We start from the raw sequence: 26,177 nt of genomic DNA, 5'->3' as shown, positions 1-26,177 counted from the left end.
CACTGAGGGTGAAGTGGGTTAAGTGTCTTGCCCAAGGACACAATGACAGTATTCATCTGTGAGAGCTGGAAAGGCACCGCCAATCTGTGGGTCAGTGGATTCAACCAATGATGTTTATGTCGAGAGCGGGATTCAAACCGCCAATCTGCCTCGTGGAAATTGGACAACCTTCGCAAAAACCAGCACAGACACAGAGAGAATATGCAAGACACATTATTGGCATACAACACCAATGTTCCAGTCTTTTGTTTTGCCTTAAAAACAAACACAGTTTTTAGTTATAATCACATACAGCTCAATAATATTTTATTCATATTTTGTTTTTTAAACCTCAACATTGATCTAACATGACTTAATAAGAGAAACATGTTCAACGACTTTCTGTTTCGAAGTGCAGAACCATGTTTTCACAGTGTCAAGTGCACATAGCAAGCAGTAGATTTTCATTTATGTGTTTTCATTCAACATTTATAAACTGTATAAAGAAGTTGATTAAGGGAGTGTGACGTCACCCATTCAGCTCCATTTTCTGATCTATGTCATAATGTTGTTTCCTCATCACAAACAGACCTGGAGTTGTGTTTTGTTTCATTCACACATGTTTAACTCACAAACCCTGCATATTTAGGAGAGTTCTTCTCTCAAACACAGGAAGTGCTCCTCTGTGTATTTAAACACCATAAACCTTCACTAGAATCATTTGGATGATTTCAGCCCTCGACTTGCCAATCTCTACTGAACTAAAAAACAAAAAAAACAAAAAAAATACTTAACTTGGAAACTACCATTTCATGACATCACAAAGTGGAACAGAGCATTTTGAGCCTTGGAGATGTTTTAGACTAATAATAAAGTGTTACTCAAACATGTGTGAAAGAAACAAAACACAACTCTGGGTATGTTTTTGATGACGTAACGACATTATAACATGGCTTAAAACTCACAAGAGTAAATTGAAAAAAAGGATCACGTAGAGCAGGTTAATATGAACATTTTAAGACCAAAATGATCAGCCTGACAGCAGTTACGGAGAGACGGATGAGAGTTTTCAATAGAAAGTGAATCGGAGCCGATGGTGCCGGAAGCACTCCTATGCTCACTTCCTATTTGCATTGGCTAGCAAGTTAGCTACATCCATTTATATATACAGTCTATGGTTGTAACCTTATATGAAGTCTGTATTGTTTGAATAACCCTTTATTATTAATCTGTCTACATCCCCAAGCTCAAAATGCTGTGTTCCACCTTGTGATGTCATTAAGCGTGTTCAAGTTATCAGCTACTTTTACCCTTTTGTTTAGTAGAGATTGGCAATTCCAGCTCTGAAATTACCCAAATGATTCTTGTGAAGGTGTATGGAGTTTAAAAAACACACTGGAGCAGGTCCTGTATCACCGCACGACATCACAAGTTGGAACAGAGTGTTTTCAGTTTGAAAGAAGAAGCCTAAATATGCAGGACAGTGTAATATGGGCCCTTTAAATGCATGAACCAGAGTAACCTTATGAAAAACATTAAAACATGGAAGCTCACACAAGTCGATTTGGCCTAATATTTCCCCTTTAACCACCCAGGAGCACGTGAATACCTGGTGGCAGAATCAACATGCAAAACGCTCCTCCATTTTCACTCTGCATTAGACAGAGTTCTTTGAGCGGAGCGTCTAAAGCGGGCTTCAGTCACAGCGCGTTTAAAGGGAATGTTCCTCCTCACATTAGGACATAACTCGGAGCACCCCGGCCTCTTTCTGCGCTCTCTGGAGTCATGTCATTCTGTGTAGTACAAAGAGGAGCACGCGTGAGGACCGCTTTAAAATGAAGGCTTCGGGGCATTGTGGGTAAAAAGAGAGAGAGGAGTGAGAGAGGGGAAAAGAGGAGGGATGAGGAAACAGCATTCGCTCTGAAGTGGAGGAGACAGGACTTTTAAATGGTAATGGGACCTACACCGAGCGAGGGCTGTATCAGGTTATTTTAACAGTATTATTTACATTACTACAGCTACAGTTTCTGCTGCTACTACTACTACAGCTACTAGTACTACGCTCATACAGTTACTCTCTCTGCTACCAGGTCTATCAAATATCAATACGAATCAATACTCACTAATTTAATCTATGTTATAATGTTGTTTCCTCATCACAAACATACCTGGAGTTGTGTTTTGTTTTATTCACACATGTTTAACACACACACCCTGCATATTTAAGCTGAGTTCTTCTCTCAAACTGAAAACACTCTGTTCCACCTTGTGATGTCATGTGGTAATACAGGCAGTGCTCCACTGTGTTTTTAAACTCCATACACCTTCACTAGAATCATTTGGATGATTTCAGGCCTGAAATTTCTCATCTCTGCAACAAAAGAGATAAAAAGTAGCTGTTAACTTGAAAACTACCACTTAATGACATCACAAAGTGGCACAGAGCATTTTGAGCTTTGGAGATGTACGCAGACTAATAATAAAGTGTTACTCAAACATGTGTGAATGAAATAAAACACAACTCCGGGTATGTTTATGAGGAGAAAACAGCACTGTGACATGGATAAAACCTCACAAGAGTCTTTTTTGCGTAATATAGAACCTTTAAAGAACTATTATTAATACTACTTCAGTCAGGCCTGGGGCAGACCAAACTGACTGAGGCTGCATTCGGGTTTCAAATACGCTTCCGTGACATTATTTTAGATGCCTGAAATGAGGGTGCAAACATTTTTAACTTTAGTTGCAAAGCACATTTTTGCACCCTTTTGCCCCCTGTAGACCTGGGCCTGACTTCAGATAATACAATTATTCATAGTTATTATAACAAGAACTTCTAGGTATAATCATCTTGATAGTGCATAGATACAGAAGAGCTTGTGCCATTATCAAATCATCAAAACTAATAGGAAAAAGATTTGTATTTGGAATATTAAAGACACATTATGTATTTTTGCTGGTGGAGCATCAGTCTCCATGTGGATTGTCCCTCTCCTCTGCTCCAACTGTTCCTCTCCTCTGCATCCTCTACTCCAGGGATCCACAACCTTTTTTGCACCAGGGACCGGAATAATGTAGGTTTTATTTTCACGGCCCGGCCATCTATGCGTGGCAGATAAATATGGCAAAAATAAGTGCATTAAAAAATACAACTCAGTACTCTGCCCTCTCCTCTGCATCCTCTGCTCCTTCTGACCTTCTCTCTGCCTGTCTGTAATGTTTTACAGTACGGCATTAAACCTATCTAGTACACAAAAATAAAATAAAAGTAAGCAAAATCAGTTAGTGGGCTTGCCTCTTGCATAGATCTGACTTGTGACTTGGCCTGGTGTCAGCTCCTTCCATTAGAAAAGTTAGTGCAGATTTAAGCAGTTTAAACAAGTGTAGGCACATCATTGGGGTGTTAAAACAAATGCAAACTTCTAAAGTAAAAAATCAAACTTTTTAATGAGTAGACTGTGCACAGAAGCAGAGAGAGTCAGAACAATAGAAGAACAGTAATGCAGAGAAACAGGCTCATTCAGCAGAGAAGAGACTCCAGCATCAGCAGCACAAAGACTACACAGGGACCAATCTCAACACAGGGACCGATCCAAACCCAGGAAATGGGACAGGAACACACACTTTATTTTATTCTGCTCTCTCTAATCTACCTCCTCTGGTCTCCAGGACAAACCAGGACCACACACTCTCTGCTTTGCATTCTCTGACTCTCTCATCTGCATTCTACACATCCTCTGCTCCATCTGACCCTCCCCTCTGCTCCACCTGACCCTCTGCTCTGCATCCTCTGCTCCATCTGACCTTCCCCTCTGCATCCTCTTCTCCATCTGACCCTCCCCTCTGCATCCTCTGCTCCATCTGACCCTCTCTTCTGCATCCTCTGCTCCATCTGACCCTCTCTTCCGCTCCATTTGATCCTCTCCTCTGCATCCTCTGCTCCATCTGACCCTCTCCCCCGTCTGACCCTCCCCTCTGCATCCTCTGCTCCATCTGACCCTCACCTCTGCTCCATCTGACCCTCTCCTCTGCATCCTCTGCTCCATCTGACCCTCTCCTCTGCATCCTCTTCTCCATCTGACCCTCCCCTCTGCATCCTCTGCTCCATCTGACCCTCTCCTCTGCATCCTCTGCTCCATCTGACCCTCTCCTCTGCATCCTCTGCTCCATCTGACCCTCTCCTCTGCATCCTCTGCTCCATCTGACCCTCTCCTCTGCATCCTCTGCTCCATCTGACCCTCTCCTCTGCATCCTCTGCTCCATCTGACCCTCTCTTCTGCTCCGTTTGACCCTCTCTTCTGCAGCTCATTATAAATTGTAATATATGAAATTCAAAATGACCCCAGAAACAGTATCACACCGCAGATTCCGTCTTTTCCTATTAAAATGAACATGTTTCACGATAACCACATAAGCAGTTACATGTTTACAATGTGTATTACAAATTAGCATTGATAATCAGCAAACTGGGACCTTTTTATGTCTAATTAAAGAGCTATTCAGACTGTTATGGGTGGCGTTTTCCTGGTCGGAACGCCATAAAATCATATCATTATTACAGGCAAATGAAGAGAACACAGAGAAGTCTAACCTCGGGCCCAGTGGTGCAACAGAGGGGAAATAATGCCCTCTCTGCTGATACAAGCAGGTTGTGTTATAGAGTCAGCAGATCAGGGAAACCAACACTGCCACATAAGGAGCAGAGCAGACTCAATGAGCACAACACATTTACACTTTCTATACAGTATCCGAGTGTGAATATGAACGATGAAGAGAACAGTATATTTATAACCTTATTAAGTCTCTGTCCTGGGTTTTCAGCGAGGACTGCACAACATCTTGCAATCGGAGAGAAACTGTGACTTAAGTTTGTGCTGTTAATGTTTAGCTAAGGCTGCAGTTCTTAGTTATGGCAAAGTCAGTGGGTCCTATACAAACATGTTTTAGTTTATCAGTTCATATTTCAGGTTTCTCTCAGATTTGAATGCTAATTTATTTTGATTCTGAATACGTCATAAAAATCGCAAACGGTCGCATTTTTATACAGCGCTTTTCCGCCTTCAAGCCATTCAAAGCGCGTTATATCAAGGAATCACTCACACACACACACACATTCATACACCAGTGTGCGCAGACACTGGGGGCGAGGTGGATTAAGTGTCTTGCCCTAGGACACAATAACAGTGCTCATCTGTGAGAGCTGGAATCGCACCACCAACCTTGGGATTATTGGGCAAACACTCTAGGTACTAAGCTACTGCCAATTTTTTCCAAAATTGTGCAACCCAATTTTAAGCTGTCCATTTTTGTTATGACTAGATTGCATGGACTTTTTTAATGTTATAAAGTAAAATTTGTTCTGTCATGATACATTTTAGGGTCAAAATGAGACTGCAGTGTGCGATGTAAGCGAACCAGGAAGTAAGGCTGTTAGCAGGCTAGTTGTTGTTAGCATTGCTGTGATGTCAAAACTCCGCTCTGGTTTCTGAAAAAAACACAAAAAAAACCAAAAAAACACTTACAAACTTATCGCAGTGAATAATTAGGATGTTCAGACCATGTTTATAGACCATATTGTAACTACAAAAATTCTAAAAGGACATTTGAAAATAGGCTTCTTTGGGTTTGATGAGTCCCCTAAAAAATAAAAAATAAATAAATAAATGAAAAAAATACAAAATAAAATAAATAATAATAATAATAATAATAATAATAATAATAATAATAATAATAATAATAATAATATTTTTCTTCTGTGCACCCTGGAATACTGACTTGTGCAACTGTTGAAACTCTGTCATGAAAAGCATCCTGCAGTGGAGCCGTTCTGAGGACTGCACCATGTTTTATGTATGAACAGTCTCATCTTCCAAGCTGCAGATTTCACCAGAATTAATTTTTAATCCGGCATCTACAAATGTACCTCCGGGATCGGGAGAGGAGCCAGTGAAATTCCCAAACAGCTAGATTTCCAGGAAAAAAAAAAAAAAAAACTACCTTCAATAATCCCATGTATCCCTGCTGATAATGAAAGTGCGTGTAAGTTCATATATGACTATAGACTGAGCATTTGTTCATGTGTGAAATTAGAAAATGAAATGAAATATGTACCAAATCATAATAAATGTAAGTAGAAAATTATTAATGATTTGAATATGTCTGAAGAAACTGGGTTAAAGGGTGTAAGGGCAGGGAATTGCTTCTATTTTAAAGCTGTACTGTGTAACTTTTCAGGTTTGGGGTTTGCAAAAGGCTTGTCTCCATGGAAATATTATTACTTTAACAGTAATTACAAAACTAAAGACATCTATTTTACATTTATGCAAATATCTTCATAAACATACATTTTTTGAGGGGAAAAGTGACCGTTTCTCTACAGATCTGATCTAAGCTATGTTATCTATAACATCTCCATGGAGACAAGCACGTGGCAGAGAAAAGCTGCGTAGTGCACCTTTAAGTAGTGATGGTAACACTGGCATTGACAGTACTTAACTTTGTATATTTTTGTTTGCTCAGATTATGAACGTGTTAAACATAAACCCTTCTCAGCAGGTCTCAAACAATAATAAAAAACATTTAAAATTCACAAAAAACACAGATCTAGCTCTAGTTTCAGTCGCCTGCTGCTCTTGGACTGTTGCCTTCGTGTTATTGTTGGATGGGATATAAACAGGACACATAATTTCTCCACATAAACCGTTCCAATTTTGTTCCTTAAGTAAAAGTACAGATACCGGAGCAAAGAAATACTCAAGTAAAACTAAAAGTATCACATGAAAAAAATCGACGTAAGTAATGTATGACACATTTCTCCACATAGACCATTGCAAGTTTATATTACGGACAACTTCTTCCAAATAGCATTACAGTTTTATATTTTGTCAATGGTGGAAGAAGTATTCAATTTTGTTCCTTAAGTAAACCAGGACTACGAGGACTAAACCAGGACTAAACCAGGACTGAAACAAGACTAAACCAGGGCTGAATCAGGGCTAAATTAGGACTGAACAAGGACTAAACCAAAACTGAACCAGGAATGAACCAGGATTGAACCAGAACTGAACCAGGACTAAAAAAAAAGATTAAATCAGGACTGAACCAGGACTAAACCAAGACTGAACAAGGACTAAACGAGGAATGAACCAGGACTAAACCAGGACTGAACCAGAACTGAACCAGGACTAAAAAAAAGATTAAACCAGGACTGAACCAGGACTAAACCAAGACTGAGCCAGGACTAAAACAGGACTGAAGCAGGACTGAACCAAGACTAAACTAGGACTGACCCAGGACTGAACCAAAACTGAACCAGGACAAAAAAAAGATTAAACGAGGACTGAACCAGGACTAAACCAAGACTGAACAAGGACTAAACAAGGAATGAACCAGGACTGATCCAGAACTGAACCAGGAGTAAACCAGGACTAAACCGGGACTGAGCCAGGACTAAACCAGGATCCAAGCAAAAGTACAAGTATCACAGTAAAATTATTAAAGTACCCGTTTAAAAATGTACTTAAAAAGTAAAAGTATTTCTCCACTTAAGCTAAACACTAAACACGTAGCTAGCTCTAGATTGGGTCTCCCATTGTTCCTGGCCAGTTACCTTAGTGTTATTGTTGGATGGGGCCATTTTTCCACATAGATCATTCCATAAGTTTATATTACAAAGAACTTTTTCCAAATAACATTCCGAGCAGACAGCTGTACTTGAGGAAGACACACTAGAATTGACGCAAACATCTCGTAAATTCAGACCCGATTTGAGCTGGAGCTGTGGAGCGTGGAGTCATCTCAAAGCCCGCAGATAGGTTTTCCAGCCGGTCGCCTCGGGGTGGACAGTCTCATGGATTGAATAATGTTTTGTGTCACAGTGTCCAGTCTGCTGTTCACAAACCAAATGTATCAGAGCAAATGGAGCTGATGGTCAATCTTTAAATGGACACTGTGGACAAGAGCTGAAGGCTGGACCACACTACTGTCTATTGTACTGTGAATGTGAGGGACAAAGAGGGACTGAACCAGGACTGAACCAGGACTAAATCAGGACGAAACCAAGACTAAACCAGAATTAAACCAGGGAGAAACCAAGACTAAACAAAGACTAAAATAGGACTAAACCAGGACTAAACCAAGATTAAACCAGGAATAAACCAGGGCGAAACCAAGACTAAACAAAGACTAAAGCAGGACTAAACCAGGACTAAACCAAGATTAAACCAGCAATAAACCAGGACTAAACCAAGATTAAACCAGGAATAAACCAGGACTAAACAAGTTCTGAACCAGGACTAAATCAAGACTAAGCCAGGATTAAACCAGGGCGAAACCAGAACTAAACAAAGACTAAAGCAGGACTGAACCAGGACTGAACCAGGACTAAATCAAGACTAAGCCAGGATTAAACCAGGGCGAAACCAGAACTAAACAAAGACTAAAGCAGGACTGAACCAGGACTGAACCAGGACTAAATCAAGACTAAATCAGGATTAAACCAAGGCAAAACCAGAACTAAACAAAGACTAAAGCAGGACTGAACCAGGACTGAACCAGGACTAAATCAAGACTAAACCAGGATTAAACCAGGGCGAAACCAAGACTAAACAAAGACAAAAACAGGACTAAACCAGGACTAAACCAAGATTAAACCAGCAACAAACCAGGACTAAACGAGGGCTAAACCAGGACTAAATCAGGACTAAACCAAGATTAAACCAGGGCGAAACCAGGACCAAACACAAACTGAACCATGACTAAACCAGGACTAAACCAGATCTGTACCAGCCACAAATAATGACTGATTCCCCATGTTTAGTCCTGACTCTGGGCACCAGTAGGACACAAGGACTAAATTAGGACTGAACCAGGACTAAGCCAGGACTAAACCAAAGACTAAACCAGGTCTAAACCAGGACTACAGATGGACTACAGCAGGAGGTGGGTCCCTGAAGTCCTCAGAGTGTGAGATGGTTCATATGGCAATAACATGTCAGAGATGTACTTTGGTGCTAGGCCATGGAGAGGCTTTAAAGTCTATTCTCTGAGCCACAGGAGCCCAGGACGCATGTGTGAAGTACTTCCAGGTTGTAGTCAGAACCCGAGCAGCAGCGTTCTGGATGTACTGTAGCTGTCTTAAGGCTCGTTTGGAGAGGCCAGTGAGCAGGACGTTACAGTAGTCTAACCTACTGGAGACAAATGCATGGATAAGTCTGGTTTAGAGAGTATACTATTTTATTTGTTTTTCAGATGATACAAATCTGCAGACATTATTGGTTTGATGTGGCTCTTAAAGTTCAAGTCTGAGTCCATTATTACCCATAGATTTCTTGCCTGATTTGAAGGTTTTAGAGGGAGAGACTGGAGGTGACTGCTGACACGTTCCCTTTGGTTCTGTGGGTTCTGTGAGAAAGTAACATAAATATAAACAAGAAACCAAAGCTAAAGTCTAAATTAAACCAGATCTAGCCATGACTAAAATTTGAGTATTAAATTAGAACTAAACCAGGACTTGAATGGGTATCAAATTGACAGATCTGTAATAAATGAGTAGAGTTTGAGAAGGCCTGTCTCTGCCTTATCTGCTGTCTGTCCAATATAAGTTTTAGTGCGACAGAGACAGATGCAGACAGCTGATATGAGACGGGCCTTCATAGACTGGAAGCTTTTCAATTGTCTTCAAACTCACATTATTGTGGTTGTTGTATAAATGCGGCCGGCCACGAGAACTGATGCTATCACCGTCAGCAGAAAGAGACAGAGCCCAAATGGCTGGATGAAATGGATGGAAAAATCAATCTTTGCCATCTGATGATTTTGAGAAAGTCTTGTTGTTTACTGACAGGACTTGGCCAATTTTTTGCTTTATTTGTCTTAGGAAAATGCAACTGACAGGGTCTTGCTGTGTCTGGGTGGGTTTCTTCCAGGTATACATCCTCCAGCGAAGGTAGTCCTGACCAAGACGAGTTCAAGATCTGGGGATGGGTCATTGTGTGATTGTGGGAACTTATATTAAACCTATGTCTTTGAACTGACATCAACAAAGTCCTTGAACATCGGGCGACAATAGCTCAGTTGGTAGAGCGTTTGTCCACTGATCTGAAGGTTGTCAGTTCAAATCCCAGTCTTGAAGTAAACATCATTGGTTGAACTGTCAGATCCGCTCACCCACAGGTAGGCAGTGCAATTTCAGTTCCCAGAGATGAATGCCATTGTTGTGTCTGAGCAAGACATTTTACCCCACCTTTCCCCCCACTGTCAGCATACATTGAGTACTTCATCCACCACTGCCATTCTGGAATATGAAACCCACCATTCCCTGTTGGACGTCCCACATAAAGAGGTGTGCCTGTTGTGATTAGGTTTTGTCCGGAGTGGAGACAGGGCGTGGCTAATTGAAAGTGACACTCGCGGCGCTCTTACACACTATGAGGTTCACACATGGGATTAAAAGGACTGCTTCCTGCTCCAGTAAATATTCACAGGTTTGGAGATTGCTCACTGCCAATAGTCAATTTAACCACTTTTTACAAGCTCAACTATGTGTAGACTGTGTGGTACTAGAGACATGATTACATCTACTATGACGACTATGAAACATAAGATAAGAGAACCTTTATTTGTTCCACAATGGAGAAATTCCACTGTTGCAATGCACAGTAAGAGAATAGAAGAGAAATAGGCACTTTAGTCCTGGGTCAGACCTTGTTTAGTCTTGGTTTAGACCTGATTCAGTTCTGGTTTAGCCTAGGTTTAGAACTAGATCAGTTCTGGTTTAGTCCTGGTTTTGTTCCTGTTTAGATCTAGGTTAGACCAAGTTTAGCTCTGGTTTAGGCCTGGTTTAGTTCTGGTTTAGTTCTAGTTCAGTTCTGATTTAGTTCTGGTTTAGGACTAGTTTAGTTCTGGTATATCCTAGGTTAAGTTCTGCTTTAGTCCTGGTTTAGTTCTGGATTATTTCTGATTTAGACCCAGTTTAGACCTGGTTTAGATCTGGTGTACATCTTGTTTAGTCTTGGTTTAAACCTGGTTTAGTCCTGGGTTAGATGTGGTTTAGTTCTGGTTTAGACCTGGATTAGATCTGGTTTAGACCTAGTTTTGATCTTATTTAGTTCTGGTTTAGACCTGGTTTAGATCTGTTTTAGACCTAGTTTTGATCTTATTTAGTTCTGGTTTAGACCTGGTTTAGATCTGGTTTAGACCTAGTTTTGATCTTATTTAGTTCTGGTTTAGACCTGGTTTAGATCTGGTTCAGTGCAGTTGTACTTATCAGAGGAGATGAGTCCAGCTGGGTGAATACAAAACCACATATCTTGGATCAATATAACTCAAACATTTGGAGTATTGTAAGCCGAAGTTGAGCTCTGTTTAGCGAGTGATTGTGTCTTATATAAACTTACAGCTCTTTTCTGTCAGACTCCTCTTTCATGTCTTCACAGACGTCTGATGAGTCTCACAATATCACTGTTGTCTTTGTTCTAGCTTCAATAAGGGCAAAATACTCAGCGTGTTGCCAGCTCACTTTGTACCTCAGCCTTTTGTTCATTTGAAATCTGGGAACATGTGATGCTCCCTAAGTTCATTTTTATTACAGTTTTGATGCCTGAGCTATTCACAAATCTAAAGCTCAGAGAAGTTTTTATTATGGTTGCTGTAATTTTCCACCTTGTTTATAAAACCACATTTATTTATTTGTTTCATCTTCTTCTATTTTCTCCCATGTAAGTTAAAGTCTATTGCAACCATACACTATAAATGGACATAGCTAACCTGCTAGCTGCCATGTTCCAGATAGGGAGTGAGCATGGGCGTGCTTCCAGCTCCACTGACTCTGGTCCCAATTCAATTTGTATTGTAAAATTGGCACGCTTCTCTCAATAATTGCTGCAGTTACACTCATCATTTTGGTCTTTAAAATGTTCGTTTTCACTCGCGCTACATGATCCTAGTGTTTTAATTTCACTATTTTGTCCATAAATGAAGATATATACATTAACAGCAAACCAATGAGGTGCCTTCTTTTCCTGAGGTCACTCCAGCTAGTGTTAGCAATAGGTTTGATTGACAGTGTTGCTAAGCGCCTGCTCCCTGCTAAACAAGCATCTTCAACAGCCATGCACGGGATTAGCTCTTTGGTTGCTATGATACGCACGGTTAGAATTCCAAATATTGAACTAGGCTCCAAATTAGCCCCTATAACTGCTAGCCTCAATGAGCTTCATTTGACTGGAGCCGAACGTTATGGGTGACGTCACATTCACTTAGTCCACTTTTTTATACAGTCTACGGTTGCAAATGACTTTTATATTACGCCTCATGTCGTTTTTGTCAATGTTTGTGTTGTTTTGCTCAATCTTTCGCTCTATATATAGGTAAGGTGACACATGTTGGAATTATAAAAAAAGGTCTATACTTAAAGATTCATAAGTTCTTAGTAAAAGTGATGAATGTGATTCCATTTAAAATTCTTCATGAGAGCGCCAACCACTTAGCCATGCATTCATCCCCTGATATAGTGTTAATTATGAAAACCAGGACTTCTTAGAAATAAAAAAAAATAATAAAAAAGTGAATTCTCAACAGTCAAAAAAGGCAGAAATACATCTTCCATCCAATCCAAGTTTGCATTGGATACAACCCAAGCCCAATAACTATAAACCTTGTGCGGTACTGTCCCAACAATGACCATGAATCAACGCAGCATTCTCCTCCAAAGAAATATTAAAGCCGTTAATTATGAAAACCGGAGCTTTTACCCATGCTATAGTTGTTTCTCCTCACTATCTACTCAGAACTGATTCGTACATGTTTGAGCAATCTTTAATTACTTATTTTCAAGACGCAATTTTGCTGATAAACTCCCATTTTCACCGCTACTAGTATTTGTCCACTGCTCTCTACTTACTTTGTTCTCCAAATTTATTTTCTTAATCTGTGATATGTATAAGATTCAGACACGTCGCTAGTATGGTCTGCAACTAAACATCAACAGCTGCACGAGTCTTTGTTCTGATGATGTTCATGGTGACGTCTGGTCCCATTGGGCACCGAAGTTTTCTAACGTAGAAGTCAGCGAACCTGTTTCTTTTATTAACTCTATTAATATTTTCGATGAATTGTGATTCAAAATGTCCAAATGATGTGTGCAAAGTCTAAAATCTTGCCTGTCAAAAGTATAATTTAATAGTTTTGATATATATCCAAAGCACAGCTGTGGTCACTCTGTCCGTTAGTACACCCTACTGGCCACTGAGCAGACTGCATCAACCGCGGTTCCGAATGTCTCATTAACTTCCCGCTCCACACTCTCAAAATGCTTTTACAACCGGAGAAGCCAGCCGGTTGTTTTAGAGGCTACAGCTGACTCAAACAGCGCTGAATAAACCCCGTGAAAGAATCAGACATCTGAGGAGTGAGCATGTGCAACAGCGGCAACTTTCAACACAAGTGACGGAAATAACTCACTTTTAGCATCAATTCCTTGTTTGCAGCTTCGTGTTTATAATGATCAGATGTTTCTTTGTTTTTTAGAAATACAGTCATTTAATCAAACAGTGAGCTAGTTTCAGGGCTAGTTTGTGTGAAATGGAGGATCTGGACGGAGCAGTGGTGCCCGTCTGGTCTGTGGCCTGTGTGGTTATGAAAAAGGCGACAGCGTTGGTGGAGTAACAGGACTATTACAAATGTGTGGAGGAACATGTGACTGTTCTGGACCTGCTCCACTTCAAGGAAATGCAGGACGTTTCTTCAGGTAGGACGTGGTTTTGCTTTTAAATCGGTGAGGAGAGTGTGAGCGTTGTTCTAAGGCAGGGCTGTGTTTAAAGGGATGTTTATGACATATGAGACTGTATTATGAGTTCACCTGTCTGACCAGTGCATCTGTCTGACCTGTGCATCTGTCTGAGCAGTGCACTGCACTGTCTTCATGAATGTACATTTTGTGTAGTAAGTCCATTACACATGTGTAGATCTGTCATATGTCGCAGTAAAGTACTGAAGGCGCAGCTGCATAAATGAGGTGTAGGACAAATCTGTGAAGTAACAAATATCACACTGACCAGCCCTGTTTGTACAGTGTGTCAAATACAGTCACATATATACAAATATTATAAACTATACAGGTCTAGGCTTCTCTAATTTCACTCCAAATGGCTCAGTATATAGGTCAATGCTTTTAATATGTCAGTAAAAGTAAATATACTAATTCGCAGTGTAGTTTGCATAAAAACTGGTGTAATTAATCGTTACCGGCTAAAGATCGATGTCCACCCCAAGTCTGCGGCCTACCCATAAAAGTCACCGCACACTACCGCCTTTTACTGTTTATTGCTTTTGTAATAAACTGAATCTGGTAACATCTGTAGGATATCTATTATGTTTGTTTTTTCTTTTTGTTTTGTCTGTTTTTTTAAGATAGCCAAAATAAAATATGCCATTTATAAAGAAAACATGAATGCTAAAACAGACTTTAGAGGTGCAACAGTGAAGATGTTATGGTAACTACACACTAATTAGCCTTAATAAAGCATGAACAAGGACTTAACTCATAATGAAGAAAGGGTTAGAGTCAGAGTATGAAGTAGTAACCCCACGTTCTTATTGAGCTGTAGTTATGTAGTTAATTGTTACCAATATTCATTCAAAAATAAGTTAAAAGGTCCTATATTACACAAAATGGACTCTTGTGAGCTTTGAGATACCTCCTCGAAAACATACCTGGAGTTGTGTTTTGAGATGAGTGATGTTTGAGTAATCCTTTTTTATTAGCTTGTCTACATCTTCAAAGCTCTGTTCAAAATGCTCTGTTCCACCTTGTGATGTCATGAAGTTGTAGTTTTCAAGTTAACAGATGCCTTTTCTGTTTAGTTCACTAGAGATTGACAATTCCAGGTCTGAATTGATCCAAATGATTCTAGTGAAGGTGTATGGAGTTTAAAAAGATGGTGGAGTACTTTCTGTATTACCACATGACATCACAAGGTAGAACAGAACCTAAATATGCAGGAACTGAATATTTACATATTTAAAAACCTAATACAAAAGTCGTAGCAGGTGTGGTGACGGCCTCCATGACACTTTAGTTCTGGTTTAGACCTGGTTTCGATGTGGTTTTGTTCTGGTTTAGATCTAGTTTAGTCCTGGTAAAATGTGTATAAATGCGAGTACGTTAATAGAGCCAAAATACAGTGCAGAAACAGAATATAGACATACTTACACACTCACGGTGAAAGGTGGTGATAAAACAGATTTGCAAAACTAAAGTGAAAACCTTTTTGAAGCTAACAGTCATATACACACGCGGTAGGAGATGTACAGACGGCCTCCATGACACTTTGAACAGTTAACGTTCTGTTTCGACTTACACATCTGTATCTCTGCTGCTCTGGCCTTGTTAGAACTGCCACGGCTGTGTTCTGATGTGCTACAAGTGAACGCCGCTGTGTCACGCCGCTCACACTAAAGTACTGCTGATCACCCGCTACACCTGACAGGCCAATTCCCCAAGGAACGAGAGAGAGAGAAGGAGGGAGGGAGAGGAACGGAGAGAGAGAAGGGGAGAGGGATGAAGAGAGGGAGAGAGAGGGATGAAGGGAGAGAGAGGGAAGGAGGGAGAGACAGAGAGGGAAGGATGAAGAGAAAGGGAAAGAGAGGTGGGGAGAGAGAGGGAGTGAGAGAGCAAAAGAGAGAGAGATCGAGAGAAAGAGACAGAGGAATGGAGGGAGAGAGAGGGATGGAAACGGAGAGAGGGCGGAATGGAGTGATCGCGCCCCCTACAGAATAAGTAACAAATGTGTATGAAGGGCCAAAAATGTAATTTTCCGAAATGTTTCACACAAAATTCCATGGGGTCATCCCAATCACAAAAGTCAATGAGACCTATGTCATTTTTTGCATCATGTTGCCATGGCAATGCACCGAAGTGCCAATGTTATCCAAATGGGAAATGTTCCTAATTTTTGTACATTACATACAAAGTATTATAACGTACAGTGACTCTTCACGTCGTCCCCGTCAAAAAGTCCAACATGCCAACATTGTATCCTGCACGGTGCTGCCATGGCGATGCTTCAAAAACCCATATTATTCCATTTTAGTGCATCAGCACTTCCAATGTCTTTTGACATTGTTTGGTGAAAAGTATAGCCCAAATCTGCAAAAAAAACAAAAAAAAAACAGGGACAAGCAGCATGTTAGCGCCACCCTTAAGGAGTACCAAGTCGGCCAAGTACGAAGCACAGCCTGCGGGGGCCGTTTGATGGTGCTTGCGGCTTTAATTAGATTTTTTTTTTTTTTCAAGCCATGAATCAACATGAATTAGCATGCAAAGAAGTGGACTAAGGGAGCGTGACATCACCCATGGCTCCAGTCAAATGAAGCTCATCGAGGCTAGCAGTTATAGGGGAGAATCTGGAGCCGAGTTCCATGTTTGGAATTCCGACTGCAAGTATCATAGCAACCAAAGAGTCAATCCAGAGTGAGGCTGTTGAAGGTAAAGCCCCTTCCTGCACGGAGCGGGCACTTAGCAGCGCTGTAAATCAAATCTGTTGCTAATGCTAGTGGGAGCAAGAAGGCACCTGATTTGTCTGTTATTAATGTTCATATCTTGATTTACAGAGACAATAGCAAAATCAAAAACAAAACAAAATCAAAAACAAGGATCATGTAGCGCAGGTTAATACAAACACATTTTAAGACGGGAATGATGAGTCTGACAGCTGCAGTTACAGAGAAAGGGGCGACAGTTTTCTAATGTAAAGTGAATTGGAGCCAGAATTGATGGAGCCGGAAGTGCACCTACTATATATGTAGCAAGTTATTATTCAGTCCATTTAATCAAGTTTACCTCCATAGAGAGTAAATACTGAATATTACTTAGTTTGCAAACTTCACAAAGAGTTTAATATTAGTAATGTCATTTATAAAATATGTTTTTACCCCAAAGTTGCCAGAAACAGTCCCACCAGTGCTGATAAAGTTATCGCAGTCCAAAGTCACATTGGACAGTCAAACTCAAAGCAAATATCCCCATCTGTGTTTCTGTGAGTGTCCTTAGTCCCACACAGCGTGAGTCGACAAACAAGTGCATCTGGACTCTCCAAATTTAAAAGCATTGCTCCTGGTTTTTACATCTTAAAAACGTGAAAAACGGAGCTAGTTCATTTTTAAACCGTTCAAACTTATTCCCCGCTTAACTTATGCATTCAGACCACCAGGATGAGTTTATAAGAGCTGTTCACAGACTCAAAGACCAGAGGAGAGTTTTCCGCTGCACTAATGCTACCAACCACTAGCATGCTAACCGTGAACTTCCTGATTCTTGTACAAGAGAATGCTTAATAATTAAACGCAGGCAATGCAGACCTCAAGAGCTACTAAAACAATATATCTGTGCTGGAAAATAGATGGCAAAAAACGGGCACAGGTCTATTAAATATCTTTTCTCTTTTTTTTTTTAAATCAGCCATAACATTATGACCACGACAATGAATAAAAAATTGTTAACAACTAGTGAACATTTTTACAAGTTCCCACATCTCGCTGTCACCATCAGCTAATCACAGCGTACTTCCTTTGCCTCTCAACCAGTCACCTCTCAAGCTGTTAGTATGAAGGTACTCTCTCCATTATTTCCGTCTGTTTTAGCTTCAACCGTATTCAGCACGATTTCTAGCAGAACAAGCAGCCTCCTCAGGCTCTTCTTCCTCTCTTCCACCACCAACATCACCAAAATCAAGGTCTGGGTGAAGATATGTACCCAAAGAAATATATCATCTAGAATCTCTTGGTTTAAACTAATAAAAAAAGACAATTCTTAGCACCCCTTTCATTGTTTAAAGGTTCTATATTACTCAAAATGAACTCTTGTGAGCTTTAAGACATATTATAATGTAGTTACCTCCTCAAAAACATACGTGAAGACGATTCTAGTGAAGGTGTATGGAGAGGTGTTTTCTGTTTGAGAGAAGAACTAAATATGCAGAGTTTGTGTATTAAATGTGTGAATGAAACAAAACACAACTCCAGATATATTTGTGATGAGGAAACAACATTATAACATAGATCATTAAACAGCGTAATATGTGCCCTTTAAAATCGGCACCAGTTGAACAAATACAATGTGGGGTTGTCGAACAGAAAATAGGTTCAGATCCTCTCCCAAATGTGCTCCATAGAATAAACAGCGACGCATTAATCATAAAGTCCTACCTTGCCACCCTGGTTTGCACACAGGCTTGACTTCTATGTGGACTGGAACAGTGTGCAGCGCCCTCTTCTGGCCGCAGTCCCACGCTGTCACCTGGATCTCGTACAGCTGCTGTCGATCGTAACTCAGCTTCTCTGTGTTTCGGATGTTACCTGGAGGAGAAAGGTATACGTTCAGAAGAGGTCTAAGATAGTTTTGAATTTATTTGAATGGTCGTAGAATAAAAAAAACACACATCCAGCAACTTAATCTGACACACATGTGATTCTTGTATTAGTTTTGTTAGGCCAGGTAACATGATTTCCTTTTATTGTTACCGGTCTTGGACGTGTTGCTAATTTGGACTGCAAACTGGGTCTTAATTAAATGGTAAAATGCTCAAATTTTGTAAAAAAAAATAAAACTGGCACTGGTTTGGGTCTGGCACACGTGTATCCAAGGTTGTTGTTTGAAATGTTATACTGTATGGCACTTAATTGTAGATGTTCTAGCTAGACCATAGACCACATCTGGCTCCATCGACTCTGGCTTCAATTCACTTTACATTGAAAAACTGTCGCCCTTCTCTCTGTAATTGCTGGAGGGAGCCTTGTCATTTTGCTGTGTCATAGGTTTTGTATATCTGTTTTTTGTTGACTTTTGAGTGAAGCACTTTGGACAGCTGAAGTTTTTTTTTTTCGCAGATTTTTTTGTGCAGTTTTGCATGCTTTTTTTACAGTGTATGAACGTGCATTGTCTTCTTTGTCCTGATTGGCTAAGGGACTGTTGTCTCCTCCGTGCCATGTCTCCTGTACAGTACACAATGCGTTCAGCTTGAAAAATGTACATAAATGTTCAATCGACACTACAGCGAAGGCAGAAGAGGCACGGTCAGAGGAACTGTGAAATACACGAGTAAATATTAATTAATTAAACAAGAGGGAAAAGTGAGAAAATGTTAACGCCTGTCTGAGAAAAGTGTATAAAGTGTGTGGTGAGGGGTTTTACAGCCTTAAAACATATATAATAATTGTAAAAAATAAAACTGACTACTTCGCGGACTTCACCTTTTGCGGGTTATTTTTAGAACGTAACCCCCGCGATAAACGAGGGACTACTGTATTATACAAAATTGACTCTTGTGAGCTTTAAGTCATGTTAAAATGTTGTTACCTCGTCAAAAACATACCTGGAGTTGTGTTTTGTTTCACTCACACACGTCCGAGCAACCTTTTATCATTAGTCCGCCTACATCTCCAAAGCTCAAAATACTCTGTTCCACCTTGTGATGTCATGAAGTGGTAGTTTTCAAGCTAACAGCTACTTTTAACATTTAGTTCAGCAGAGATGGGCAATTCCAGGGCTGAAATTACCCAAATGATTCTAGCGAAGATGTATGAAATTTAAAAACACAGTAGCGTACTTCCTGTATTACCACATGACATCACAAGGTGGAACAGAGTGTTTTTCGTTTGAGAGAAGAACGCATTCTAAATACGCAGGAAGTTGTGTGTTAAACATGTGTGAATGAAACAAAACACAACTCCAGGTCTGTTTGTGATGAGGAAACAACATTATAACATAGATCAGAAAATATCGTAATAGGCGCGCTTTAAACGACACATTTCGACTAGCGAGTTTCCTCACTCTATTTACATGCAAATAGGAAACCACTGCTGCAGTTAAGAATAGTTAAACTGTACCTGACCTGAAGCCACTAAATACATATTCCCGTGTTGTATTCGTCATTTTTAGCCTGTCAGGTATTTGCAGGTGATTTTCATTTTCTGATACGACCCCATTTTGTTCACAGCTTGAATTTTCCATTAGCAACAAAGACTATTTAGATAATACAACGTGTCAAAGGTGGGGCTACATGTGGAGATGGAAAATTGTATGTATGAAGTTTTATGGACTCCAAACTTTCTCCGCGTAAAATACTGCAGGTCATAAAAAGTGTTTTGGGGTAGCCATTATAGAATACAAAATGGTGCTTACCCAAAACAGAACAGAATTGAATGGGTAATGCAAGGCAGGAACAGCCTGGGGTCCAAACTTATCATGGCGAGTTATTGAAGTCATAAAAAGCGCTTTAACAGCCAAACAAGCCTGATTTTATTACACTTATAATGGAAGAAATACAAGTTTTTATTGCATATTCACGTACACTGTTCCAAACAAGATGGCAGCTGAAATTGCGTTGGTCATGGGGCATTGCCAAGGCTGTAAAAACACTATAGTTTGTTTAGTCACTTTATGGAGGGCCGTAATGGTTTTATGAGGCATTTCTTCTCATTTCAGATCATAATAATGTGTTATGATCAATGGGTCGTTCTCTCCAAAGGCCTTTGAGCTTGTAAATAAGTTTGTAAGTTTAGGAGTGGAAACAGAATAAAACATGATGAACAGTGTATCCAAGGAGAATATTCTTACTTCATAAAAGACTAAAATAACCTAACAACGGCTCGAAATATGAATTGTAAGTTTAAACTGCAAGATAGTATCAAGTGAATATAACAAGTAAATTGATGACGTAAAGTCAATTTCAAAAGTTTGAATGAGTATAACCTTTGGAAAACTACTGCGACTGCTATTGCTACTGCTTCTACTACTACTACTACTACTACTGTTACTACTGCTACTACTACTACTATTACTTCTACTACTGCAACCACTATTACCACTACTACCCAAAACTACTACTACTACTACTACTGCTACTACTACTGCTTCTAGTACTACTACTGCAACTGCTACTACTGCTACCACTATTACCACTAGCACTACTACTTCTACTGCTACTGTTACTAGTACTACTGCTGCTACTACTACTACTACTACTACTACTACTACTACTACTACTACTACTACTGCTACCACTATTACCACTACTACTACTGCTACTACTGCTACCACTATTACCACTACTACTGCTACTGCTACCACTATTACCACTACTACTGCTACTGCTACTACTACTGCTACTCCTACTGCTACTACTGCTGCTGCTGCTACTACTACTGCTACTACTCTTACTGCTAAAACTGCTACTACTACTACTACTACTACTACTACTACAACTACTACAGCTACTGCTATTACTACTACTACAACTGCTACTACTACTACAACTGTCAGATCCTGTCAGTCTTTAACACAGACTGAAAATCTACCTCTTCTCCCTGGTATTTAATAGTATCTAGGCAGGATATGTTGGTGTTTTATTGTTTGTTGCTTATGTATTTGTTATTGTTTGTTTCTATTGAAAAATTGCCCCCCCCTCTCTCTGTAACTGCTGCTATCAGCCTCAACATTTTGGTCTTAAAACTTTCATATTTGACCGGCGCCGAATGATGATGATGTCACACTAATTTAGTCCACTTCTTTTTCCCATGATTCTTAGTAACAATGCACCTGATTGGATGAAAAAAAAGGTGAGCCTTCAAGGTAAAGAGCATTTATCTTGACAGGAATAAATTAAAATCAGGAACAGGCCCTTTAAACGTAACCAATAAGTGATCGCTCTGGTGCGCACGTCCCTGTACTACAACCGAACACTGAACCTCCTGCTCCGAGCTAACCGCTGGCATTCACCACAGACCTGCCCCCCTCCCCCACGGCCATCGCACTCGCACTCATGTAGTCCTAATGTGAGCGTTAATATTTAATAAGACTTCCACTTTAGACAAATGACAACGCTGCACTCAGACAGCTCTGGTTTAAACGGGAAGGAGACAGACATAGGGACGAAAGAGCGGAAGGACGTGGAAAGAACATACAAGGGTGGAGCAATATGGCATCAAACATCGAATTATATTATGATAGTCTCTTGGGAGTCATCGAATCTCTGTGATCGCACACTTTTTCCCAGTATTTTCTTATATTGGTCAATCTCTAAGCAGTGGTGGAAAAAGTACTTGATTTTTGTGGCTTAAGTAAAAGTACAACTAATGGAAAAGTAAAGTATCACATGAAAAAATCTGCTTAAATAAGAGTATTAAAGTACCTGTTTAAAAATGTACTTAAAGTGTGAAAAGTAAAAGTATTTCACGCATATTTTGAGGTCTTATAAGGCTTCAAATGTATTGAAAATTATGAATGTGTTAAAAATAAACTCCTCAGGGTTCTCGGCAGGTCTCAAACTATAATAAAAATACTTTCACTTTTCAGTCTAGTTTAAAAATGTAGTGGAGTAGAAAGTACATATACCTGCTCTCAAATGTGGTGAAGTAAAAGTAAAAAGCATTCATTTTAAAATTGAGTAGTAGAGTACAGATACCTGAAATTTGTACTTAAGTATAGCACTTTACTATGTTTACTTTGTTATGTTCAACCGCTGCCTCTAAGACAACTTGATTTATCTAGTCAGAAAAATGTTCACTTTAGAAGAAGCAGATCACTTTATTTATCTCTTAAAGGCAAAAATAATATAATAAATAAATAATTCAATAAATAATAATACAAAGTGCACATGAATCATGATAAAAATTGAAAATTGTGATATTAATATTTTTACCATATAACCTGCCCCCTAGAACATACTACTATCTACTGATGCCCCTAGATTATTAATTTAATTCATGCATTTAGAAAACAATTTGTACAATGAGCCTTGCATATTCATGCTTTGTTTCATGTTACAGGCCAAATCTCGAATGTAATATACAGTATACACATATATATCCTGGCCCGGCCTCTCTGTCAAATTTTAGAACCCATTGTGGCCCGTGTGTCAAAAAGTTTGCCCACCCCTGCCCTAGAACATACTACTATCTACTGGTGATGAGTCCTGTATTGATCATATGCAATTTTCATCTCTTCTTTATCTCAAATACATCATTGTTGAACCTATTAATTCATATAATAATAACATCAATAATATATTTATTTGCACCATGTCTCCATTTGAAAAGTTACTCCCTGCATACTTAGTACCTTCTCACACTGTAATACTGCACCATGACAGAAAAACAAATGTCTGGGACAGTTACAGGGAGTTGTTTGGTTCTCATCCAACCAAATGCTTAAAATGCAACTTCTGACATGGTGACGTGATATCACATTTAATGTCATACTGTGGAACATTCCAGGCAAATAAATATCATTTTCATCGAAAAATGCAGGTGGTTGACCTCCAACAAAAGATGTAATGGTAAATGGTCACATTCTTAGGTAGGATTTTTCCACTTTCAAGTCACTCAAAGCACTTTACATCAACAACCCACTGACACACACACACACACACACACACACATCCATACACCAGTGTACACAGATACTGGGGGTGAGGTGAATGTCTTGCCCAAGGACACAGTGACAGCATTCATCTGTAGGAGCTGGAATCGCACTGCTAATCTGTGGGCAAGTGAAGCTAACCACTCTACCAATTATGCTTTTTTCATGTCGACAGCGGGATTCAAACCGGCAATCTTCAGATTACCGGACGAACACTCAACTCAACCAACTAAGCCACTGTCACCCCACAAATGAATATTTAAATTACACAAATAGTAGATATTTAAAGTAACAGTGAGTAACTTTCTGAAGGTGGATTGTCACCTGCACAATTCCATGGAAATAGAAAGTTAAAACCATACTTTGGAACATTCTCCATGGAGATAGATACATTTTACCCCATACTGTGAGATTTTATAACCCAACAACAGCCAAGTAAGAGTCAGGTTTGTGGAGATGCAAGCCTCCTCACAATAAGGATGCAGTTTTCTTCTATGCTCAGTGTAATAAAAACACCCACAATGCTTTTAAATCTGTTTTTTTTTTAGCTAAAAAGTTACACAATGGAGTATAACGTATCTAGTTACTTCCCATTCTTTCATTTGGCACTTGCACAGCCCATTGAAAACACATGCACACACACATATTGGCAGTTCTATTGGGCTTATACAGTTGAAATGTATCTGGATTCATTGAGAGTCTGTCTGCTTGGTCAGGTTTTTACATTGTGACGATCGCGTACTGGGAGCCGAGCCGCTGATAATGCAAGATATTTGAATGCCAGCGTTTAAGAGGGAGGATTAGGGGTAATTCATGAGAGAATGCTTTTGTTCGGAGCCACATCTTGTTCTCAGGCCTGGTGCGATCTCATTCTGGAGTCATTGCTTCCTCATTCCACCTTTTACACAGCTGCTACGGCTTTTCAGAGCATGTTGTTGTCCCTGTAATGCAGACTTCATCACATTTCACTGCTGTTCTGTCAACTGAACACAAGTAAAGAGACAGCAATACAAGCCCGCGGATATAGTAGCATCCAGTTGTATGGCGGCGCACCAATGGGAGTAAGTGCGTTTTACCTGGTGGTACTTGGTTTAGTCAGTCCCAGTTTGGACCAGTTTTGTTCCGATAAAGCAGACCTATTATGCAAAATCGACTTTTCAGAGCTTTTAACCATAATATAGTTGCGTCTCCTCAACATTTACTAACCCAAAGTTGTTTTTCCAGTGATTTGTGCATCTTTAATTGCTTATTTTCAAGACGCACTTCGGCTGATCAACTGCACTGTACCAACTTCGTTCTCCAATTTAATTTTTAATTTTCTTAATCAGTGATGCGCATAGGTTCCGGCAGCATTAGAGTCATTTTGGTCCAAAAAATAAAAAATAAAAAATAAAAATCTACTATCCACAGCTATCCCTAGAAGCTACAGAAAATTTCACGGCTCTTTGTTGTGGTGACATTTCCGGCGACTTCATCTCCCATTGGGCATCGCGGTTTTCAAACACGGAGGTCAGCGGATTTGTTTCTTTTATTAAGTCGTTTTAGATGAATATTGTGATTTAAAATGTGAAAATTATAACATAATGATCCACAGGTGTCACAGATTATAACGATAGAGCACAATAGGTCTTCTTCAAGTTCTTTTATACAAACTGTTTTGGTTACATTTTAGTAGTGGTTCAGTATTGCTGGATTGATCAGTTTGTTTTGTCCCAAATTAGTCCTACTCTGTCCTGAAGACCCATTTAAATGTATTTATATAAAATTCTTAGTGTGAGCAGGACTGCTGCTTGTCTCCATGGAGATGTAATCACTTAGAGCACATCAGGCAAAGCACATCTCCATGCAGACCCTCCACGAAGTTACAATATCGTTTAAGCTGTAAACCCATATATTTTCTTGATTTTATATTAAGACGCCGGTTTATTTAAAGTCTCTGTATCTGATTTTTACCGTTGTAAAACATGACAAACAGAACTAGAATTGTGGTCTAAAGTTATTCCTCGTTATGTATCCCGAGCATCCTAATTATTGACCATGATGAGTTTAAGCGCATTTCACAACTTTATGCTAATGCTAACAATAACTAGCATGCTAACTGCACACTTCCTGACACTCGCAGACTAAAATGTGCTATAATTAGATGCAGAAAGCACACAGCTGGCTTATTTAGACCTCAAACACATGAGAGAAATCTGATACAGCATCTTTATATGTGTGTTTTAATGCGCCTGTCACAAACCATTACCGTTATTATTGTTGTTTCATGCAAATCCATTCAAATGAACTAGAAAGGTCAAAACTTTGTAAACACTTATTTCTAAACTTTCTGTCTTTCACTTTAGCTAAAATTGTAAATGACTCAAGTAACAGAACAGTTAGTTTTGTTAGCGCTCATCATGTGTTATAATTGTTATCGTCGCATCACATCAGGACGCAGAATGTAGCGCTTCAGCTAATTAGCCGACCTGCGCTGATGCTATTGGCAGTGTTTATGCTTTAAATGTAAATCTTGTTTATCCCACTAATTAAAAACAAGAGGTCACTTTATTTTCAAGATATAACATGTATATTTTGACTCAAAATAAGATGTTTATAAGTAATTTCCATCCAGAAGAGCTGCCTTTTGAATTGACGATACGCCTAAGTATACGGCTGTGATTGGCAAGACCCCCGACCTACTCCATCTAATTAATTTGCTAATGTATTTATTTTGATGTGATCACAAATAATTTCCAAACTTGTATTCGGTCAGTCAATGTTGCTAACGCTAGCGGGAGCC

The 26,177-nt window shown here is 39.6% G+C and overlaps 1 protein-coding gene across 1 annotated transcript in view; it reads right to left on the bottom strand.

Moving 5' to 3' along the window:
• The window catches only part of LOC117379870 (calsyntenin-2-like), a 463,825-nt gene that overhangs the window by 116,042 nt on the left and 321,606 nt on the right, over positions 1–26,177 (bottom strand). Inside the window, exon 5 of the mRNA XM_055225785.1 lies at positions 18,184–18,333. Coding sequence (XP_055081760.1) covers positions 18,184–18,333 — 150 coding nt within the window. The remainder of the gene's footprint in view (positions 1–18,183; positions 18,334–26,177) is intronic.

The sequence above is a fragment of the Periophthalmus magnuspinnatus genome, chromosome 13 (genome assembly GCF_009829125.3).
Source record: "Periophthalmus magnuspinnatus isolate fPerMag1 chromosome 13, fPerMag1.2.pri, whole genome shotgun sequence".
Classification (NCBI taxonomy): domain Eukaryota; kingdom Metazoa; phylum Chordata; class Actinopteri; order Gobiiformes; family Gobiidae; genus Periophthalmus; species Periophthalmus magnuspinnatus.
The sequence above is the reverse complement of the archived record's forward strand: the minus strand, read 5'-3'. Positions and strand labels throughout refer to the sequence as shown.